Genomic DNA, 22,857 nt, shown 5'->3' with positions numbered 1-22,857 from the left:
TGCACTTAGAGCGGAGGTAATGTCTTCATCAGATCCCCTCGCACCACCAGCAGCAGGGGGTAATGGCATAACCTATCTGGGCATAGGGAACTCTGCTCAGTGTAGTGCTTTGGAGGCTAAGGAGCAAGACAGAGTCAGAGTAAGGTGTTTTTCATCTGAGGCTGCCTGTGAAAGAAACACCCTGTGGCTCTACTTCCATACTACAGTCCTTTCTTGAAGAGCTCCTGTTGTCTCCAGAAAGGAGGGGTTTCTGTCAGTGCACTAGTCAGTGGTGCACAACCGCCTTCTGTGTGGAAAATGATGGTCTCACTGTATTTGATGTTTCCTTCCACGTTATCCAATTCAGAGATGACTTGTTGTGCTCTTCCCCTCTCCCTCTATACTTGTCCCCAGACATGCAACTGACAATTGTTGCCACGTTCCCTCCTTCCTCTTAATCCCCCTGGTAAATCTTTTGATTTTAGCTGGGCAGGGGGTGAATTAGTATCTGCTTGTTGGCACAGGGAAGAGCTGAAGGAGTACACGCCAAAGACCCTGCAGTCCTCCATCAGTCCCCAGGCTCTGCAGAACCACGTTGGCATGCTGCTGAAAACCAGGCAGCCCCTCCAGCCAGTGGACGCAAAAATCCAGTTCATGGGTGAGGAGACATCCAAATCTGCTTGAGTCATCTATCCTGGGCATGATGGAAGCTGCTCTGAATGTGCTTTTGGAACAGTTCATGAGGCTGGCGAGGACCCTTGGAGCATGGAATGGGCCATGACATATGACTCCCTGACAGCCTCCCCCTACAGATTGGCACTTGGTCCCAAGCATGGTGATCATGGTAGAAGTCCCTCTTCTTTTGTAGAAGTCTGCAGTAGACTTTCAGAGCTCTGTGCAAGTTGTGTTTTAACTGATACTCTGGCTGCGTATCTGTTTTCTGCTTGGAAAAGAACAGGACATCTATTCAGGCTGCTGAGAATTAAGTATCAGCAGCCGGGGGGGGGAGGGAGAAGTTGTCAATCTTACTTTTTAATGTCGAAAAGCTTGGGAACACTTTCAGCTTTTGACCACCTTAGACTGGTACAGTAGATTGCTGGCTGGAAGCTGCTGCCTGAAAGCCACCTTTTGCTTTCTTACAGAGCACGTGATGAAATTGCCTTTCTTTGGCTACAACACCTACTTTGTAGAGAGAGTCAGCGATAACACAATCCCTGTGCCCTGTTTCTTTGGTGTGAATGAAGAAGAGATCATTGTGGTGGATGGCACCACCCAGGTATGCCAGACATTTCCTCCCTCGAGTCCAGAGCCCTGATGTCTGTCAGATGTTAACTCTGACTTTTAGAAGAACTTGTGCAGGAAAAGACTGTATTTACCTGCATCACAGCCACTCCAACAACAGCCCCAAAGCAAGTGACAAGAGCGGTAGAGCAGTTAGTACTACCATGTGCTCTTTTGTAAGTCCAGTGATCATGCTAACAAGCACGGTTCACAGTAAAACTAAGTGTAGGTCACATTCCTGCTTGTCCCAACCTTGCAGGAGTTCTAGGGACATGCTGGCAAGCAGGAGACTGCCCTGTATTCCGTACATACTGCCCTGTACCCCAGTCCTTGTCTTAGCCTTCAGTAGGCTGTTGAGGTGAATCCTTGGTGAGAATCAGATGGTTTTATTTGTAAGGACTGCACCAGAGAGTATGCTGTGGCTTTTCTCCTTATACAGACGATCTCCCGCATCATTCCATTGGAAGAGCTGCAGATGATGCGAACCCTGCGACCTGTCTCTGATGGTGGGCTTCCCGGCATAGAACTGAACTATGGCTCAGCTGCCAGCCCCAAGGCTATGTGGCTTGAACTGTCACAGGTAAGAGCAGCCTGGACCTACAGCTTCCTCCTGGCAATTCAGAAATTGCCCTCCACTGCCAGCTGAGCCTCTGCTGAGACAGTACTACTGCTCTCTTCTGTCCCAGAGGTGGATGGGAGCATTGCATTTCCTAGGCCCCAAAGTGCAGTTTTGTCCCAGCACCTTCCATGGAAAGTGATTTCTGGAAATATTTATGAGAAGCAGCCATTTCTGGGGCAGAGAATGACTGATACTGATTTGTGTTTTGACAGGCTAAAGAAATGTATCACACAATTGTTGTCATCCTGGATAAAACAGACTTGCACCACTAATGCCTAAGAGGAGGAGAATGACCAAGAAAAACAGCACTGTTTTCCTTTCTTTGAGCTTGTTAAGTGCTCCCTCCCCTGTCTTCTGGAGATGACCCTTCCAAAAGACATCCATGACCTCAGACAGCTGTTTTCTAAGACTGCCATTACAGTGTTTGTTGATGGACTGGACCATAATCTCACCCCTTGTGACCTGCCATTCAGTCCCCAAGTACTCTTCCTTAAAGCAATGCATGCGCTGCCTAGACAAACCACAAGATACCCTTTCCACACCATTGTTTTTTCATAGCCTGTTCCACCAGCACAGAGCAGCTGAACAGATGCAAGCAATTGCCTTCAAACTATGCAGTGTGGGACTATTCTGTTCTTTTTTGAATTAATTAACATGAGTGAAGACTGATGCTTGCCAGAGATTTGCATACCACAACGCAAAGCGGAGGCTACAAAATGACTGCATTGGCTGCTGGTGTTTTCCATAGGCCAGCATTTTCTCTGTATTGATATGCAAGAGGCTCTGTAGCAGGAGCTTGTAGAAAGCATCTTAATCGCAAAGCAGATCAGTGTTAGTGTACAATTAACATACATGCTGGGGCACAGATTGAGCTGCAATGGTAAGAAGGTTTATTGTTAGTTAATTTCTTACTGATCTAATTATATGCATATGTTTGCCTCTACTGTAGAGAAGTTGGTCATGTCCATGCAGCTGTCATACTTAAATGATGGCTCCATGCCCACAGAGAAAACATGTCCTGTGTTGTACCAAAATGCTTAATTTATTTTTATTGCTATAGCTATCCTACTGAACTGAAAAGTATCTGCACTTTAGGAGATTGCAATAAAATAATCACATAGAAATATTTTGAAGACATCACAGATACTGGTTTACATCTAACATGGGAAGACTGGCTTGCAGGTAACTGGCAAAGCATGAGGAAAAGGTTGTCACTGTTGGCTGGGAACAGGATAGATCTGAGGGTGCTCCAATGCACGCCATGATGCACAGCTAGCTTCCTGCTGGTGAGCTGATGCCAGCAGTAACTACAGCATCTTCCCTGTCAGGAAAGTCCCTTCAAATGCTGCTTGCTGTGGCCTCTGAGGTCTCAGCTGAAGCATGTTCCACCCTCCATTCTCAGCAGCGCTACTGCAAGGCTAGGTAAAGTACCGCAATGACATGAAAGAAAAGAATAGAAGATTAACTTATCCTTATTCCCCTTCTCTTTCTCTGAGCTTTTGCTGCCTGACATAGAAGCACAACTCATCTGGTTAGAAATGCCCCACATTTTGTCACACAACCCCATGACTTAACCAGCCCTTCCTCAACCCCTCTGACTTAGAAGACAAACAAGGAATTTCTGAGAAGTTCACCCAGATAGCAGCTGAATTCTGCAAGCACTGAACTCTGGAGAGATAGTAACCCTACTTAAGTGGCTGATGAAACAGGATTTTTTAATGGGAAGGTAAAACAGAGGCCAGCAGGCACCAGCTGAAAAATACTTCTATTGTGTAAAAGGCTTTTTGTAAAGCCCTTTGTCCTCCAGTGAGCAGAGAGCAAGCTGAAGATGAAAGTAACTTTTGAGTTAAACATTTACCGGTTCTCCTTCTGGTTCTAGCTGAAGTCCTGCAGCTATAAGGGGTTGGAGGTGTCTGCTGGCACATGCTTCCCATCCCAGGCTTGCATTTATTAGCTGTCTGTTCAGAACAGAGATGAGCTTTCATGTCTATGTTCACAGTGATGGAGTCTTAACGTATCTTAGACCTGTCTGTATGATTAATTGGTAAGAAAAAGCTTTCAGGAAGAGTACACAGCAGCTGTAACATTGTTTTATTGTCAGTTCCGCACATACCCTTCAGTACATTTAAAAAAAAAATACATCTGTTGAGTACAGGGATCCAAAAGCCTGTTTGGTGGCCTCTCAGGCTGTAGATTCCTCTAGCAGCACTAGTGCCTGAGGCCACCAGCATCTATAGGCATAGAACAAAGGCAGAACCCAACAAAAACCCAACAGAAAGGACTTGTGCCAGGGAATCAGGTTATTTCAAACCCACCGATACCCTAAGGTTCAGGTCCTTATATAAATATAGCAGCAGAGGCACCACAGGATCAATCTGAGAGGGCACAGCAGTACCTAAACCAGCTGTAACGGCAGCACTGCCCTCTGTATTGCTGACTGTGGGTGAGGCACAGGGAGCAAATATGGCTTTAGGGGTTACGAGCAGATGCTAGAAAAGTGTTGGCAACCTTGGTGCCGCTATAGGAGAGGTTAATACTGAAAGAGCATCACCACTTAAGTTAAAGGGCAGGCAAAACTAGACAAAGTTAAAAAAAAAGTTAAGATTAAAAGAAAAAGAATCCCAGTTTCTCCACCTTCAGAAAGTAGGCATTGCCTGTGTGGTAAAAACAAAACGCTCCCCTCCTGCCCTTCAAGGGAAAACATTCCATCCAGGAACTCAACCATCAAGTTCATCATTGGCAGCCCTGAGCAAAGCATGTGAACTTGTAGCGTAAGGCTTCTAGTGGTAACACTGAAGTAAGAACTAAGAGAGGGGGGAGGAGCCATCTAGGAAGCAAGATGCCATCCCAAAGCAGAGTTCCAGTCGGAGTCCTTCCCAGACTGCTGCAGGGAGTAGAGATTGGAGACACTGCAGAACACCTGAGGCAGCAGCCCCTAACTTACACAGCAGATGCAGACTTCACACCTCTTGGCAAGAGGTATGAGAGGGCTTCAGCACCCTGGTTATTGGAGAAACTTTCCATAAGTTCACAGAAACTGGTTTCCTGGAAGTGCGTGTCACTAAGAACAGAAGCGAGCAAAAATGCAGTCGGAAAAGAAAGCTCGCTTCTGCAGTTTCATGAAACCCTCTGTGGCTGAGTTCTTTGAGATACCCTGGTCCCAAGTGCTGAAGGAAGACAGCCAACATGATGCAAGGATCAGCTCTCTGAGCTCTGCAGCTCCTGCCAGTCTGTCTCGCTCTCACACCTGACCCTCGTTTTGAAAAACTCTTTGATGAGTCTCTGTGCTTCCTCCTTCACTGCAAGAGAGGAAGCACCACCTTTGAGATGATACTTAAGACATCTGCCCCCTCTAAAGACATCAATGCATTTACCATCAAAAGAACCCACGATTCTTGGTGCTTTCCCCGGCTGCCAACTCACCAGTCTTGCGGGCAGGGTTCTGTTCTTCAGTCAGTAAGTGAGACAGGTGCCGAGCAAAGCCCTTAAACAAATCCTGCAGAATTGGGGAAGATAAAGAGCAGAATGCAGACATTGTTTACCTCACCAGATTGTTTCCACATTTGTCCTGCCCTTAACACAGGCCATCTCTAGCACAAACCATTCATAGATTTAGACTATAGGGGTGTTGCAAACCTGCAAATGCACCTGGCCCTGCAGTGCTGGAGAAGCACATGCACACACACTTGCAGAATACGTCAAGTAAACTACAGCAGAATTGAATCTGATCTGTTGCCATGCCACAGGTAGTTTTTAAAAACTTGCCAGAGTTTAGTGTGAAAACATGAACAATCACAAACAAGTGTGGAACCAACATGATACCACTCTAACTCACACACAAACCCTGTCTTGGGAGAGATGAGGTGCTGCACCTAGAGTCACTGAAACAGCCCATACCAAGATGTGACTTGGAAATGAAATGTGGCATCCAGATCATCTTCCCCGCCTTAGAGCCCCAGATCACTAGGGAGATGCCGTCTCCTTCTGCTAGAGAGGGTCTTGAGCTGTGCCCTACCTTGGAAGCAAATTTGCCACCCTTGTAGAATGGGGTCAAATATTTGACAACGATGTCTGCTGTTTCTTTGAGGGACATGCCTTTGGTCACTGGCTGTACAGTCTTGCTGGTTCCTTCCTTATCAGACTGCGATAAGCTTGGATCAAAAGTCACTTTCTTCTTTGTTGGACCAACACTTTTGCTTTCTGGCTGGGACAGAATAGAACATTTTGCCACTCTCCGTAGCCGCTTTGTTGCAGGACTTTCCATATGCTGGAGATGGGACAGAAGAAAACCAAACCCATCAATTCCTGTTGGCAGCATTACACTTCCAAGCATCTACTATCTTCTGAGAACAGGAATCTTTGCAGCATCCTGCAGGCTCTCCCTATAGTGAATACCATGCAGGAATTTCTGTAACCCATTTTGCTGTGCAGACATAATACGCTGTTTACCACATAAAAGGGACTCTAAGAAAAAGCCAGTAAAACTACGACATTTAGATTACCCTACGCTCTTATTAGGGCAGCTAATTGATAGACCCCATCCTACACAGGAAAAACTGACAGGAAAAGACTTCTCAGGATGTCTGGTGAGAATACACCCCTCAGGAAGAATCAACCACTTCAGGAGTGCCACACTCCTGCTCATTTTGAAAGAGCAAGGAGAAAACTACACTGTTCAACAAAGCTACCAGGCAGTCTCAGATGCTAAATGCAGAACCAGAGACTGAATGGCAAGGAAGGCTGTGAGCATGGTTTGCTTCCCAGTGGTGCTGTGCGTCACTGGTCTGTGGTTGTTCCCTTGACTTGAGAAAGCAGCTTGCTAATTATAGTTAGTTACAGATCTAGAGGGGGTGGAGAGACTCATTCCAGGCAAGTCATCAGCAAAGGGTACAGTCACATGTGTTGCAGAGGAGAGGAAACAAAGCAGAGTGGCGGGGAAACTTTCCACTGCAGTCTGAGTTGCTGGCACTGGCCCAGCGAGCAGCAGGGGGACACAACTACGGTTCTCCTCTCCGCTGCAATTGCAGCTGGGCTCTCCCCAGATAAATAACACTATCAGGTGAAGTTCAGGCCAGGAGCATCACTCCCAGAGAGAAACTTGGCACAAGATGAGTAGAAGAAATAGAGGAAATCAACATCCATTAAAGTCTTACCTCATCTGATCCTGGTCGCTTCCCACACTCACCTTCCCCAACAACAGTTAGGTCAGTTTCTGCAATGTTTTCAGCAACACTACTGGGAAGAATGGGGAGAAGGACAATTTTAATCATTCCACAGTGAAGATATTACTATGTTCACTATCAGGGGCCATGTGACTTTATGGTAAAGCAAGTCTCCCTCACCAGCCTAGAGATCTAATACAGATTCCCATTTTTCAGGACAAGGCTGGTGGAGCTCTGCAGCTCGTTAACAGGGCAACACAGGGAGCAGAGAGGTAGAGATTTTACCTGGATTTTACATCAATCGCTCCCTGAAGATGTTCAGATTCAGCAGCCTGCTGGGTCTTAAAATCCTCCTCCCTCTCTGTCACTGTTACTTCTGTCTCTCCCAGCTCTTCATTCTCTGCCTGGGACTGTCCAGTCACATCTTCTCCAGAGACATCTTTGTTTTCCTGAGGTATTGATTTATCTTGACACATGCTTTGAGAAGAAACCTGAGGTAGTGTGCTTGCAGAACAGATATCTTCCTTTGCTGAGCTGCAACTTTTGGTTTTAGACCCACCTTTGGGGAGGGAGAAGAATTTGGAAATATCCTGTGATTCTTTTTTGGCTGCTTCTGCGAGCATTTGCTGCTTCTTGCTAGGTTTGGACTTCTTAGCAGGGCTATCCCCAAGGGCAGCTTTTGTGTCTGGACTGGGTTGCTGTCCTTTCTTTTCAGGAAGGAATAATTCTACCCCAGCACTCTCACACATTGCTTTGGTTGCTATTTCCTTCTTCTGGAGAACAGGGTTTCTGGTGTCCTGTTCCAGACTGTAGTTGCTGTTGTCTTGCCCATTTGGACAATCTACTTCTTTTTTGACAGGCTTTGCATCACTCTCCTCCTGGACCTTCAACAGTTCTGAAGCTGTCTGGAACAAGCTGGATTTCTTTGGAAATCCTGCTCCCACACGCTTGGGTTTGAACTAAGGAGAAAGGAAGAAGGAGAAGAAATTTTGGATATGAGAGCCTTTAGGAAGCCTTGTGTGCAGAACTCTGAGAGGAGCTAAGTTTCTGTATACATCAGTGTGTGCAGCTGTAAGCTGAGGAAGGCTCTAAAATGGACTAATCATCGTAACTATCAACTGAGACATCAGGAAAATGGATTAGGTTAAAGTCATGGGCCCATGGTAAGGAAACTGACAGCACCCTTGGGTAGAGCAAGACAAGAAAAACTTATTTGACGTACGGCCTGTACATAGATTATATTTACTAATAGGAACCAGCATGACTAGTTGATCTCACTCCAAAAACAAAGGACAGATGGGGAAAGCAATTCCAATTGAAATATACAGCTATGGCCACAGAAAGGACTTAAATAAAATTATAAAAAAGCAGATAGACAAAGCACACCATTCTCTCTTTGTCCATCCCGTCTGTACTCACTCACCGAGTAAACCTGGGATGCAGGGAGGAAGTCCTCTTCTGCTGGAGATCCAGATATTTTTTCCAAGCTGCTGTTGCTACCAGTTCTGGATCCAAAGACTGAGAACAACTCTCCTTGTTTTGAGGCTTTGTTGATTTCTGCTACCTGAAAAGAGAAGAGAAATATCCTCTAGCATCCGGAAATCTTTATGCATTCCTGCCTCTGTACATACTAAAAGGCATAGTGGCAAAAAAATGTCTCCACTGGAGAGACACCTATCTCAAGAACAGAAACATCTTCAGAGACTTATGGCAATCGGCTAACCTAAACCAAGGCTTCTCTATTGTCAGCGACAGTCTAAGGAACTCCCCATTCCCTTTATTGCTGGAGCTAGAAGGTATCTGGATAAGCTTGCACTGGCAAGGTTTCCAAAGCCTGTAAAGCCATAAAGCTGTGAAACTAATGTGATTCTGGGCTCCCCTGGAAACAAAACCAAGAAGGATTTGGAAGGCATCCAAGGCAAAGCAGAGCTTCTCCTTCATCTTTCCCACACAAACTCTACCCCATTGCCCTTTGAGCTTAGGCCACACCACGTTCAAGGGAATAAAGCAGTCGTATGGCCTCACCTTCTTTAGCACAGTTGCCTTGTACGAGTTAGCCATTTTACTGGTTTGGAAAGCTTCATACTCCAGCTCCACAGCACAGGCATGAGGGTCTGACCTGTAACACAGGCTGGAGTGATTTCTGGCAAGACACACTTGGCTCGTAAGACAAGACACGACAAGACGGCAAAGGGAACACTAATGCTTAAGCATCTCCCAGAAAGTACAAAATTCACTCCCTCTGGTGCAAGAATAAGTGATAACTTCCAATTAAGTCCTAAGGGATGCAGCAGTGAATTGCTGGAGAATGGAAAGGGTGGTGAAAACAGCGTAAATCAAAGTCCGCTTGCCCAGTTGCTCAGTTTGAGAAGTACACTATCCCCACCTCGTGGGTCACGGAAGAATTGCGACTCCTTGGATCAAGCTGATTTAGCAGAATCAGACACAGGAATCCTCATATCTGATCCCGAATATCACTACAAGAAGGATGCTGCTAAGTGATACTACATCCTTGGACCACATAACTTAAAAAGCCATTCCCTGAGAGTGGCTCAGGGAAGACCAGGCCCTGTATTAAGGGACTCAATATGCTACCTCTTTTCTCTCATCACATACCCTTTTCCTTCTGCTGCTGGAACCTTTTGATTGGTGCTTAAAGCTTCTTCCAGCATCTTCAAGCAGTGTTCCCGTCCCTAGGAAACATGGGATACTCAGACATACTCGACAGAAGTCATAGTGCCCCTTGGACTTCCTTTCCTGAAGCAGTAAGGCAGAATCTTTGTTGTTCTTTGCAAGTCAACAAGACTGAATGTTTATCAGCCTTTCTTACCTTCACTGTGAGCTTAGAGATTCGCCTGCTGAAGGCATCCTTCAAGGGGCAGTCGGTACCTACCATAGAAGAGACATTTGGAAAAGGCATCATAGCAGGGCTGGGGCTGACAGAGAACATCTCAGCTGGCACTGGGAGGGTACCAGTTGGTACTGCTTGCCATGCTCCTCCCTGCACAGCCACCTCAAGGACCATTACAGTCACCTTTTTTACCTGGAGAAGCTACAAACTCCAAAAGAATATGCAGAAGCTGAAGTGAGATTTTTCTCTCTGCATAAGAACGTCTACTTTGCTAGTTTACCTCCCCATCTCAGGAAACCCTTTTTCAAGGAATCCCAGCTCTTAGGAGACTCAACTCTTTTCCACTCCCCACAACACCAACCAAAACCAAAGAGGCTGAATAGAGTAAATGAACTACCAAGTATACTTTTAGAATAGTACAAGAACTGTCTTGCTAGGCAGGGCCCATGTTAAAGTAGCACAGTTACAAATGGCAAAGTTTTTCAGCAGTTTCCTTACAGCCCATAGAATACTGCTGTATAACCACTGCAGAAATAGCCTACAAAGTCAGGTTAGACAGAGTTTTTCTTCTCTCTTCCTTATTTGGAAAAGTTGTTCAGAAAGATGCATTCTATATCTTCAACCCAACCAAAGCTAAGCTCTGATCCATCTCCTCCAACCAAGCTTTCACAGCTAAAAGCCTGACCTCTGTGCCTAGGGATTGATACCTCCAGTGTTGATGCTATATAAATTACACACAGCTGCAAAATACAAGACTGACTTCTCCCAAAGAAAACCTACTATAAATCAAAGAAGATATTTACTTGGAGGAACAAAATCTTCCTTTTCTGGTTCTTTGCCCTGGAAGAAAACAAAGATCAGTCAAACGTTTCCAATCCTGCAACACACATGCAGGTCTAGAAGCACAAAAGACACATTTTATATCGCTGCTCCAGGGAAAATTAATGCTGAAGTTACAAAGGTACTGAAAAGGCACCAAAATTAGGGAAAGGAGACCAAAGATGAGAATCAGAACCAAAAGTTCACTTTTGCTATAGGAACATGCAAGAGAAGCTGAATGAGGAAATCTGTTTTTACTAATATCAGAGGTGTTAAAGACAACAGGACCCTCTCCATTAGCACTGCAGAGAAATCAGTACATGAATATGGCTTCCTTCATATTATGGGACTGACCCACAATGTGGAGAACGCAGCAAAAGCAGAGGTACAAAAAGTGAAAAACAGAACAAGCAACAGCAAGATGCAATAATTTACTTTCATTAGTGCCAGGAAGCCTTTATGTCTGTAAGACAAGCTCACAGCAAACAATCTGTGAATCTCTTACAAAGGGATACCAACTCACTTTGCGCAGACTCATCTGCTTTTTGTAGAAGTTGTTCCACTCACGCTTCCGACTCTCTTCATTGGCTTCATCCCCATACCCACCACTTTCTTCATCATACCTGGATAAGGCAGGAAAACAAGAGCAATAAACATTTCTGTAGCTGCAGCATTAACTGGGACAGGCTTTGGAAAGCCTAGGTCATCCCAGCATTTACAGAAGATTATGCATTTCACATCCTTTCCGAACAAGACTTAGCTCTTAGTCTCACTACTATCCCTCAACCTGGACAGTACTGAGTGTCCTCCAAAAATGCATGGAACTTGCTAATCCCATAAACTAGTAAGCAGTGTGAACTAACAGGACATAACTAGTGGTCTGAGAATGGAAGGCTCCACTTCAGAAGCTCTGCCAGCTTCTCCCATGGGGTTGAGGAGTCACTGCCTTGTGTCATGTACCCATCTGTCAGTCGTTACTGCCCTTGGAGCAGAGATGGCAGAAAGGGTAAAGCATCCGTTCCTCAGCTTCAGTTGTTCACAGCCTGTTGTATTAAATGAAATCCCCATCACCAATACACTGAAATGCAGCAGCTGATTCTTGCCACATGTAGCCCAAGAGTCTACTGCCTTCCACAGCTGTCACAGCCAAAACTTCCAGGTATCACAAATCAGAGCTTTAAGGCTGTTGACTATTACGACTTCTAAGACAAAGCTACAACCAAGTCAAGGAGAGGCTCAAGAAATCAAGTGGCAAACAGTGTGTTGTACAACAACATTGATTGTGTCTTCTCAGGTCCTGAGATCAAACACAAGCTTAGGTCAGAAGTACACCGGTTTCCTCCGACTCATCTGGACCTGCCTGAAGAACAAAGCTACCAGTCTCAAGCTGTTTAAGGTAAAGCAGAGAGCTAGGCCATCTGGCAGTGCTGTGCTTCCTGGCAGAGCTTCATGGGCAGCACTGGCAGCAAAACTTGCATCCTGGCATAGCTGCACAATCGCTGCAACTCAGCCAGAGAACAAGGAGGAAGAGAAGTTGTCACCTCCACATTGCCAAACATTTTACAGAATTTATTATGTTTCCCACAGCACATTTTCCTTTTGCTGCCAGCCTGATAGGGAAAAACTAAAATTTAGCAATCTATCTGCAGAAGAAGCTGACACTGGTGCTCTGTTACATCCTCTGTGATGACTAAGTCCTGTCAGTGGCCCACAGACAGCTGTACTAAGTCAGGAATGAACTCTGGACCATGCCATACTTTGCTGTCACGTTGGTCTCAGTGTAAACATTTTTGATCCTTGTGACTGTAAACGGGTTGAGCCCACTTACTGCTTTCAAAAAATTTCAGGCTAGTTTCTTGAACCAGTTACATTCTGCAGGGCAATTCTTAGGTCAGTCAAAACAGCTTTTGGCTCTCTGGGACGTGAATGTGATCAAGGCTGCCAAAGTGTGTGGAAAATGAAATTCCAGCTCCTGCTGCCAGGAAGTTACAGGAAAATACCACCACACAGAAACATGTGCTGAAAATAGGAGTGGCTGGGCCTGCAGCTGGGAGATGCTCTCTGCTTTCTGATAGCTCCTATGAACTGAGCTTCAGCTACCAAGTACAGACCTGCTAAAACCTCTGCAACCTCTCCTCCCGCCTTCATACAGCTCTGGGTCATAGGCATCCCAGGAGGAACCTGTGGGCCCAATGCAGGTTTTGCTCCAGCTGTTGCTGCAGCGCTCCAGTGACTCCAGTTGTCTTTTCACTGCCCCTGGGTTCCTGCAGTAATCACAGCACTTGTTACAAGGTGGGGTGACATCACCAAAGTACTTCGCTATGGCAGCATGGCGACATCTAGGAAACAAAAGGGAAAATGATCTGGTAATTATTTTTATTGACAAGAACTCCACCCTCCAAATGCAAGGTGTCTTTTGATAAAGACTTGAGTGTTTTTTGTAGGAATCATAGGGATTAAACCCTGGAGCAGAACTGGGGTTCTGCTCCTGGCACCTTGCTCATGGTCTCTCTGCCTCCACTTCCCCACGTGTAAAACAAACAGTGGTGTCAATCTCTTCTGCTAAATGCTTTCAGACCTTTGAGATCTGCAAAAGGCATGGTGGATGAAATATGCAGTTATTAAATCTGCATCATTGGCCAAATATATTCCATGTCCAATCAGAATGGCTCTAGGATAAATATGTGAAGAGGTCCTGTTGATCCCTACACCTCAGAGTTCAGAGTATGACCATATATTTCACATTGGAGAGCTTCTAATTTTATTGTTTGTGGTTTGAAGGAGAGGAAATCTACATTTGAAGAGACCAGAATGTACATTAAGTCACAGAAATGGAGTCCAGACTGAGCTCACAAGGGAGCACTATTCAGGTAATACCAGCTGGGTCTTGATCTGCTAACACATGCTTCAGATCAGCAGCCAAAATCTGGGTAGAGTCGTACATCCATGAAAACCAGGCATTTGCTCATACAGTATTGCACAACCAGCTCCACCAGCCATAGCAAACTAGCCATGTGAAGATGATTAGATTCTTCCAGGAATCTTCAAAAGATTTCTGGCAAAAATGAGTGCTTTTGGGTATGTAAAAAAGAGTTTGGTGACAGAGATATGCTCATTAGTAATACAGGCAGGAAGTAATTTCTCTTCTAGAACACTCCCTAACTTAAACCAGTGAAGACACCGATTTCACTAGATAAAGAAGCAGGTGGTTACTTTTTTTTCTTTTTTTTAAGAAAGCAGCCAGAATTTAGAGGAGCTTTTTAAAACTTGGGCTTCACAGCAGAGGTGGCCAGTTGTCTCTTAATCAAAATGCTGATACTAGATACACAGAAACACTTACTTCATCAGGCATTTAGAGATAAAATCCTGCAGCCAAGCAGCAACAAGAGTTATTGTGGAAGAGAATTAGCTTAACTAATTAGCAAGGAAGAACAAAGTGGAGATTTTTCTGTTCTACCAAGGAGTGCCCTAGTTGGCTTACCAACTTCGTCTACAAAAAGTGGGTCACAGAGGGGAAAAGTAAGAAAGCAAGCACTTCATTTATTCTCATTATAAACCCTTTAAGGCATGTCTGAACTTGCCAGAGATCTAACAAATGCAGTTTGCTTCTTAACTTGTATGCGTGCGTGTATGTGTCTGCAGGGAACATAACTGCATGTCTACCAAAGCATCACAAACCAACCCTGCAAGGGTCTACAGCGGCAGCTGGCTCACGCATTCCCACGGCCTGGGAGGTTAACTCACCAAGCAGAAGAGCAAGTGAAGCAGCAGAACAGCAGGTTACAGATTACTGTCGCCAGAGCTGTGAAATGTGTGTGCTGAAGCGTGAAGGACCTGGCCCTGCTCAGGTAAGGAGGGCTGCAACAGGGTGACGTTGCACTGCATGGTCTAGGGCACTGAAAGGCTAGAGAGGGCTACTACAAAGCTGGCTTTATATCCCCCTGCGGAGCCTCACTGACTCACTCTCGTCTTGCACTCAAAGAGCTCCTTTCACATGGTGGAGAAGGGTGGGGGGACTGGGATGGGGACAACACATTTGATCCCCTTGTCCTGCCTTTCCAAAAGAACTACTGGTGCTGCCTCTCCTGCCAATGCAACGTGACTATAGAAATGTCAGCGAGCTGCGAGTCAGCTTTTTGTTTCCCCAAAAGAAAACAGGCAGGCATTCTCATTAGTCCATGTTTCTTTCTCTCACACGCACTGATCTGTATTAGAGTTAACCGAGGCATACAGTAATGGTCAAGCCCTCTCCTCACTCCTATAGCCTACTCACCAGGCTTATGCTGCGGAGGGACATCCACACACACCTCTATCCCTTGATGCAAACAAGAGAGATGCTCCAAAGGAAGGCTTTGGTGGAAGTAGAGATCAGCTCTGAAACCACTAGAATTTAGAGAGGTTATAGTTTCTAACCCATCAGGCTTGTAAAGCCAAGACTTTTCCATCCAGCCTCCTGTAACTGCCTGTATCTTCCTGCAGAATTACCCAAATCGGGGCCACAGCCCCGCTTTAGTCAGTGGTGCCCATGAGTTGGGTCATAACGAACATTCAGTTGCAGAACTAAGATTGCAATCCTATAATCAGAGTCAGAAGGACAAAACCAGAGTTACCAGTAGGGATGCTGGGGGGAACCACTGGATTAATGCTTAACTGAACACAAGATGTTCCAAAACATACCTGCTTATGCATTAACATGTGGTGGGAAAACCTCCCGAGTCACACAAGCACCTGACTAATGCCCACAAGATGGAGAGCCGATTTATAGAAATTAATGGTAGTTTGTATTATTATATATGTCCTAAAATTATTTAATCTTTTAAATATGCAACTGTATTATTTGCCTCCCCCACCCTTCAATAGGAGTATGTATGAGCTGACCACCAGTCTTTAAAATGTCTAAACATAAATGTCTAAATTGTCTAAATGTCTAAAAATATCTAAAATAATTATTTAATTTGAGACATCCCACCCTGGTTTTACATCATGGAATAGGATGAAGAGCAAACAACAATCAGGTTTATTAACATGTTTTTGATCTGCGGCAATACATTTCAGGAAAGTGCTAAACTGGCCACATGGCTGCCAGCACCATGCCTCCTTCTGGTACTCCTTGCTTTTGTACACCAGGTAAAACAGGAGCCCTATTCCTGCAATTAATAGAAAGAATGAACTGTCAGAGAAGAAGGAAAGTCACACATCCCAAAACAAGCTCTGCCTCTCCCAAAATATACCAGAAAAAAAGCCAAAGAAGCCTCATATGAGCCAAAGAAGGGTACACAGCCTCATCAGAAGAGCTCCCCGAAGAAAACCCAGCAAGTCTTGCAATAAAGCCAAGAAATGAAAGCATTAAATAGACAAAAATCATATGAGGACAAATTATTTACGTATATGCCAGTTGCTGAACAAAACCCATTTAATGACCTTTAGCCAATAGAAGAGCAAATTATGAGGTTGATGAGGAATGACAATTTTGCACTTGTCTGAAGGACTGGATGCTTTGTAGTATCAGCTGAACAACCCTTCGAGACAAGACGGTGGGTGTCAGCTGTCCCCAGAATACAAGAAGCAAAAAAGCAAGAGACTAAATGACTTGGTGAAGGGCACGGGGCAAATTCACCATCTCACTATCACCCCTGCTCCCCTGTCCGTGCCAGCCTGTGCTGCAGCGTCCTGGCATTTCTTGCTCTGCCCCTTCAGAGAGCACAAGGAGAAGCGCCCTCTCCCCCGTCAGTCGGAAGAAAACTGGGCAGCACAAAGTTAACTGCTTTACCCCCCCGAACCATCGCAAGGAACCAACTCGAGTCCCGGTGCAGAAAAGGCCGTAACTGAAAGGGAGGGGGAAGACCAGGCGGTGCTGGGAGGCGATGCCCGGAGGAGGAGGAGGAGGGCGCGCAGCGAAGCAGCCGGGCGCCCCGGGGGGCGCGCACCAGCGGCGGGCTCGGCCCCGGCGGCTCCTCGCGCCCGCCCGCGCTCCCGGCACTCGCGTAACACGAAACTTCGCATCTCCAGGACAACCGGTAACACAAAAAAAAAAAAAAAAAAAAAAAGGGCAGAGACAACAGCTGGCTGTCAGCAGCAGTGCAGAGAGGAGCGAGCGAGGAGCGAGACACGAGCCAGCATGAGGGGCAGGATGACGTGAAAGTTTTAAGAAGACAGAAGGAAAAACAAGAGGAGAAGAGTTCGCGGCCGGGCTGGGGTAAGGCTGAGCTATTGCTGGTGTTCGGTCAAGCGTGGCACCTTAGCATTCAGCTAGTAGCAAGTAGCTGGAGCTTTTGTAGCTCTCTGTAGAGTGAGCTGCAAAATCGGCCCCGGAGCAGAGCCTGCTCGCTTGAATTGATCTGCAAGGGACACTCGGGAGCCAAGGTGGCAAGAGAAAAAGCTTTTAATAGGATTGCAGAAAGCTGCGCTGCAGCCGTACCGCTAACAAAAGGGGCCAGCCCGCAGTCTGGCACTGCTTCGGCAGCCAGAGCAGGAGTAAGCAACTTCTGTGCTGATTAGAAAGGCTGTCTGCTCATTTTTCTGTCGTTGTTACAGAATGTGACCTTAGCTGATAAGCAGGTCTAGCACAGGGCATTCTCCACAGTGATGACTTGATATGTTAATATTTAGTGTGGACAAGGGAGCTGGTCTGTTCCTCTGTACAAGTAGCGTATGTGCCATTAAAGAGCAGCTGCCAGCACAGGCAACCGCATGCGAAACCAAGTAGGTACCAGCCACAGAATTTCTCCAGAGCTCCTCCCAGCTTGAGACAAGTTTTATCCCCCAAATCCTGAAGCAAACAGCTTGAAAACAAGCCCTGGTCGGGGAACTAGCATACTGTGGAAGTTAAGCATCTGTGTCCAATAGAAATAAATGGAAAGATTTTACACGGCTTCTAACAAGAGCATTAAAAAAAAAAAAATCAGCTCGTGTATGAGGCACAGATGCGGGTTTACTATTCAAAACAGCACGAGAAACCACTGCTCTGAGCACACATACATACACATACGTGGTCTGTGGTTTACAGTAACAAGACCATCAGGTCTGAATGCAGTGAGAAGGGAAGGAAGAGGAAAAGGATCCCCGAAACACATTTAATTACCCATTGTAAGCCTTGGCTTCACATAGAGGTGTCCCACAAGCTATACTCCCATCTCTTTGCTGCCAGTTGTGGGAAGGGGGCTGGCAAGGAGACCGACCATATAAGCCCTCATTTTCTGCTATCTGAAGCTTGTTACTCTGGAAGCTCTTGCAGCTCCTAGCACTGAGCTGGGACCTCTTGCCTCTTCCAGGAGGTGCACGGGCAGTCAGCTGTTTACAACAGGTAGGGAGTGAGGCAGAAAGCCAATTCTCACAAAAATATGTCTTCCCGATCCTACAGATGCCTGTAGGGAGGAATGTTAAGGATCAGGTATTTCCACTTCTCTCTGTTGCCATTAATGTGGAAGGGAGGGCAGGTCTTTCTGACCTACGTGTTGTACAAACACCAAATTGGAACTGCCTGTGTTAGAAGATCTAGTAGTTAAGACCCACACGCCTCCAGTCTAACCCTAGGTTCAAAGGGGTTGGAGGGAAGTTTCCACCCTGCTAATGAAGGGTCTCTGTGGGTTGTTTGTTGCAGTTAAGATGGTTTCTCAAAGTACGGGAAAAACAAAGCGGGGGGAGTGGGGAAGGGAGGAGTGAGGGCAGAGGGCAGGGGAGGGAGGTAGAGAAACATGCCAAGTTTTCCTTGCCAAAAGAAAATCTTAACGGGTTTGGCTGGGGGCTTGTCCAGCCACAGCCGTGTTGTACATATACGGGGGGGGGAATAAGCAATATGAAACACATGTCTGGATAAAAGAAGCAGGACACAGCTTGTGTTACAGCTGTCATAGCGCACGGGCCTCTTAGCCTGACTGCAATGCAAAAGCGGTTATGGGAGTGGAGGTACAAAATAAACCAAGTTTGATAGAGCAGATCCTTTCTGTAATGCAAACCCCTGACCCACGCAGCCTGCAGCGGGCCACTGAGCAGAGCTGCATGCTGGATGGCAGGGACCCTAAGAGCCTGCAAGAGAGCTGGGTGAGGAGAGCAGCACCCACCTCCACGCAGGCCCTCACCACTACCCCGCGCAACCACAGCTTCTGAGGAAGCAGCTGTTGCAGCCTTCAGTTTTGAGTTCCTAGACCCAAGTGGCATCTTTACTAGGATCAGACCAGCATATTTAAAAAAACTCAAAAATGCATGACATTTCTGAGACCTGTACGTCTGAGACCAGCCAAGGACAGGACACAGAGGTGGCTGAAAGAAGATGGAGAAGGTGTTTCCAGCATTCTCAGAGGGCTCCAGCTGCCTTACCTCAAACACCAAACTACTGATAGATACCAGTATGTTTGTGAAGTAACTATTTACAAGGCTTTCACAGGCACATAGCTACCTCTCTGTCAGCTTCCTGGGAAATGGTTATTTTGCTAATATTAGAATAGACTTTCAGGCTAGATTCAAGCATCAGCAACCCTAAAAAAAGTTCTCCTGTAGAAGAGCTACAGGTTTATTTTTAAAATTGACCTTTTCCTTTCAGTGGATGGCTCTGTGCTTTGGTTTCTCCACTTCTTAAAAATGGGACTAGTAGTGAGGAATTATCTTGTGGGGTTTTGTGGACTTATTTGTGGGATGGACTGAAGAAAACCCAGTGTGCTGTAGAGGTGGAGAGACTCTCAGCTCAGTGCCCCAGTGGGGCTTCTCAGACTGCTATTGCAGGGAATTCAGTGCCTTTTTATATTAACCTAATATTAGGTTGTAGTGGAGGGAAGGAATATTTATGGTGCTGCCTCAAAACCAATCTCCAAATAGTGGCTGGTGGAGATAATAGGGTATTCCAGCCAAATGGCTACCCAGTCAGGGCAGCTTTATAATATGGAAGAATGTGTGGCTGCCGTTTCCAGACCAGCTGACAAAGTCAAAGCTTTTCTCCCATGACACCGAGCTGCCGTTTACCAGTTTGGGTGTGTGCTGTTAAAAAGCTAAATTCTCTTGATACTGGAAACTATTTTCATCTACTTGGGAATGAATTATAGGTCTGACTGGCTCTGTTCACTCCTGTTTTAGAAAAAAAGGGCTTGTCTGTGAACTATAGTTAACATTCACATGGCTGGTTAACTACAGTCATGGCACCAAACATTGCATTAACAATGATGAGGGAAAACCATGCATTGATAATACGACTACATTTCTATAGCCCTTTTCATCTCAGAAGTACATTACAAACTTAGAACAATAAACAATTGTACAGGAATTATTACATGTTCTGCCAAAATGCATCTGAACTGTAACAACACCTAGCAGCCCAGCACTGTTTTAGGACAGGAAGCGTTGCAGACCTTATCCATACGAAATCAGAAGCACATTTCAGGAACCAAGAACAAAGCTGGTAGGCTTAGAACCTGCCCAAGCCTTCATGGTCTTAAGAAAGTGGCCAAATACAGTCAGAGTTTATTTTAAAGTTTTAGACCAGAATAAAAAGCATACCCTCCCCTTCAGCTGCTCAGCACCTTCCTTCCATGAGGCTGGGATTGCCTTCTAAGATTTCCCACCAAATAAGCTACCACAATCCATATAGGCTTCCCATCCCTGTATTTGTCTAATTTAAACCAAATTGTTTGACTTGTCTGAGTAAAAACAACACAAAATATTTGCTTCTCCACAGCCACAGTCTTGGGAAAAAGACAACATTGCAATGAGAATGTTGCCCTGGCATTCTACTTGCTTGAGCACATCAGGGAGGTGCTACTTTGTAAGGTCTCTGGAGCACTGCTGATATGGGTGATGGGCACAGTGGAGGATATCCAACTCACCCTCACTGGGACTTGCTGCGTTAGGTCTAGAGGCATTGGCAGCTTCAGGGCAGCACCAACAAATCCCCCCTTCCAAAGCTTCAAACCCATTTTTAGATTACTATAGCAACAAACCCATACAAGCAAAGATTCTCAGAGGGACTACAGTAAAACCAATGGATTGGGAACATGTCAAGAGAACTAAAACCCTGTGGAGCATGGCTGGGTAAGGAGCAACCAAGAGCAGAAGCCATGCTTTCATCTACTTTCATCCTAAAGGAGCGCAATGACTGAAGTGTAACAAGCAGTTAGCAAGCAAAGGTCATTTCATTTTGTAACTGCAACAAAACCAGGGATTTACTGTCTTTCTACCTAGAGATTTCAGAGCATGTTAGAGACTGGAACACACAACAAACAAACCTCTGATGGTGGTTACATGTTCTACCACTTTGCAGAGATTAAGTCACCTAACAGAGGCATGGGATGACTTACCCAAAGTCACACAACCACTTAGCATCACTGGCAGGCCAAGAAAACTGCCTGCATTTACTAACTTCCAGTCCTAGGGCTAAACCACAAACTCAAATTCATGTTCTTTGCACTGAAATAGGCTGCTCAAATGCCACCAGGGTTATGGCTAAACAAGTGTCTCATTCCTCAGCAGTAAAATTAAGCTCACCCACTCTCTACAGTTCAACTTTTGATGCACCTGTGTAGACACACAGATAGGATACAGCTTTCCAAACCAAAGATAGACCAAAAAAACCCCCATCAATTTACATCCATTACAAAATACTTACAGCAACTTGACTAGCTTAAGGCAGACAGAGGGATGTGGGACCTCACCTTACATGGTCATTCCAAAACTCTTTTTCTTGCTTGAAGCCTGGAAACTACCACACACAGCCAGTTCACAGTACAAAGAAGCCCTGACCAAGGCTTTTGCCTTGAATGTCTAGATTGAGACCTTTTAATGGCTGTATTCTCAAAACGGCTGAGAAGCCAACTTCTTAGAGTGCTTCAGTATGGCATAAGTCCATTAAAACAGTTCTGAAAGATAATTTCAGTGCTATTATGGCAATTTTCACAGCTTTACTCAGTGGGCACAGCAAGATGAATCTGTGTTAAAAACAAGTATTAGTACTTTCTGGGAATCTGTTTCTACAGAAACACAAGCCATGCTGCTTTGGTTTTAAAGGCTCATCTAATCCTTGCAGCTGAGCAGCACACCTGCAGATGTCGGGCATCCCCTTGCGTTAGTACTGTGCTCTCTCTTTTCAAGCAAGGCTAACAACTCATGGCACATGGCAGATTCAGCGTTTTTTTCTCAAAACCAAATAAAACCAAATTAGATGATGCGTTTTATTCCCTCCCCTGCCAGACCTTGTAACATAGAGGAGGGCAGAAAGAATTGATGATTTAGTCCCACTGGCAACACCAGACAGATGAGTTATTTTTCAAAGAACAGCCAGAAGAGGAAACAGCTGAAACCACAAATTTCAGGCTGCCACCCCACCCCAGCAGGAACTTCCAAACTGCCTGTCACAAGACATCAGCATTGTGTTCACTTTCTTTTCTATGCGAGTTTCTCATCTTGCCACTCTTCACCCCATTTTCACTTCATATGATTTCTAGCTACAGCTATGGAGCAAAAGTTCACGACATTAGTCTGACAATGCGTTAGGAAGACTAAGTTGCCCTGTGAAATTCAGCATTTCTTCCGTAACCAGTTCCATCAGCTTTGCTGCCCCTAACAGCCATCTGTCCTGTGCTCTGGAGGAAGATAAGGCAGATGCATAAAACAACTTGTTTAAGTCACACAGCACTACCCTTACCCTTATGCTAATCTCTAGGGTAAGATCTTGGTTCTGATGGAATCAATTAGAAAAAGGTCACAATCAAAACTAGTCCTCACCAAAGACTTTACATCACAAGTAGAATGGAAGATACAAAAGTCCGTTAATGTAACTAGCTTTCTTGGGAGAATTTTAGTGTTTTTTGGTTTTTTTTTTTTTTAAAGAAGTAATTTATTCTTCACCCTTTTGCTGTGCTCCACAAGCAGAAATCCCAAAGCAGCGAGAGCCCTTGGAACCAGTGTGCAGTCAGAAGTGCAGTCAAGCAGAAAAACATTTGCTTCCTCATGGGTAGCTTGGAGACTGCACTGCCAACATCAAACTTTGTCCCTGAAGAAGTTCAAACCAAGGTAAACAAGCAACATTCCTTGCAAGTTTTAGAATAAAAACTCCTTCACTTAGCTCCAGATCAGGTACCATGGGCAGAGGTATGTCCATTACTGGGACAACAAGCTCTAATCATTTTAGGCTAGGCACTTTGCTAAGCCACCTAGAGTTCTAC

At 45.4% G+C, this 22,857-nt stretch overlaps 2 protein-coding genes across 4 annotated transcripts in view; one reads left to right on the top strand and one right to left on the bottom strand.

Annotated features, from left to right (window-relative positions):
• MYO15B (myosin XVB) overlaps positions 1-2,151 on the top strand; it is a gene marked incomplete at both ends in the record, with an annotated part of 44,629 nt that extends 42,478 nt beyond the window's left edge. Inside the window, 4 exons of the mRNA XM_082008273.1 lie at positions 504-637; positions 1,122-1,255; positions 1,700-1,840; positions 2,092-2,151. Coding sequence (XP_081864399.1) covers positions 504-637; positions 1,122-1,255; positions 1,700-1,840; positions 2,092-2,151 — 469 coding nt within the window. The remainder of the gene's footprint in view (positions 1-503; positions 638-1,121; positions 1,256-1,699; positions 1,841-2,091) is intronic.
• Positions 2,152-4,979: 2,828 nt separating this feature from the next.
• The window catches only part of RECQL5 (RecQ like helicase 5), a gene marked incomplete at its 5' end in the record, with an annotated part of 36,693 nt that continues 18,815 nt past the window's right edge, over positions 4,980-22,857 (bottom strand). The window contains 12 exons of one of the 3 annotated variants that reach the window (XM_082008125.1): positions 4,980-5,178; positions 5,303-5,375; positions 5,895-6,146; positions 7,033-7,114; positions 7,327-8,000; positions 8,465-8,605; positions 9,067-9,160; positions 9,658-9,734; positions 9,872-9,930; positions 10,696-10,732; positions 11,235-11,334; positions 12,823-13,050. In XM_082008125.1, coding sequence (XP_081864251.1) covers positions 5,078-5,178; positions 5,303-5,375; positions 5,895-6,146; positions 7,033-7,114; positions 7,327-8,000; positions 8,465-8,605; positions 9,067-9,160; positions 9,658-9,734; positions 9,872-9,930; positions 10,696-10,732; positions 11,235-11,334; positions 12,823-13,050 — 1,918 coding nt within the window. In that variant the 3' untranslated portion in view covers positions 4,980-5,077. Of the gene's footprint in view, positions 5,200-5,302; positions 5,376-5,894; positions 6,147-7,032; positions 7,115-7,326; positions 8,001-8,464; positions 8,606-9,066; positions 9,161-9,657; positions 9,735-9,871; positions 9,931-10,695; positions 10,733-11,234; positions 11,335-12,822; positions 13,051-22,857 lie in introns of all 3 variants that reach the window. The other 2 variants (XM_082008124.1, XM_082008126.1) reach the window with 2 other exon arrangements.

The sequence above is a fragment of the Phaethon aethereus genome (assembly GCF_964289735.1).
Source record: "Phaethon aethereus genome assembly, chromosome: 18".
NCBI lineage: Eukaryota > Metazoa > Chordata > Aves > Phaethontiformes > Phaethontidae > Phaethon > Phaethon aethereus.
This window is presented reverse-complemented; position numbering and strand designations above follow the sequence as displayed.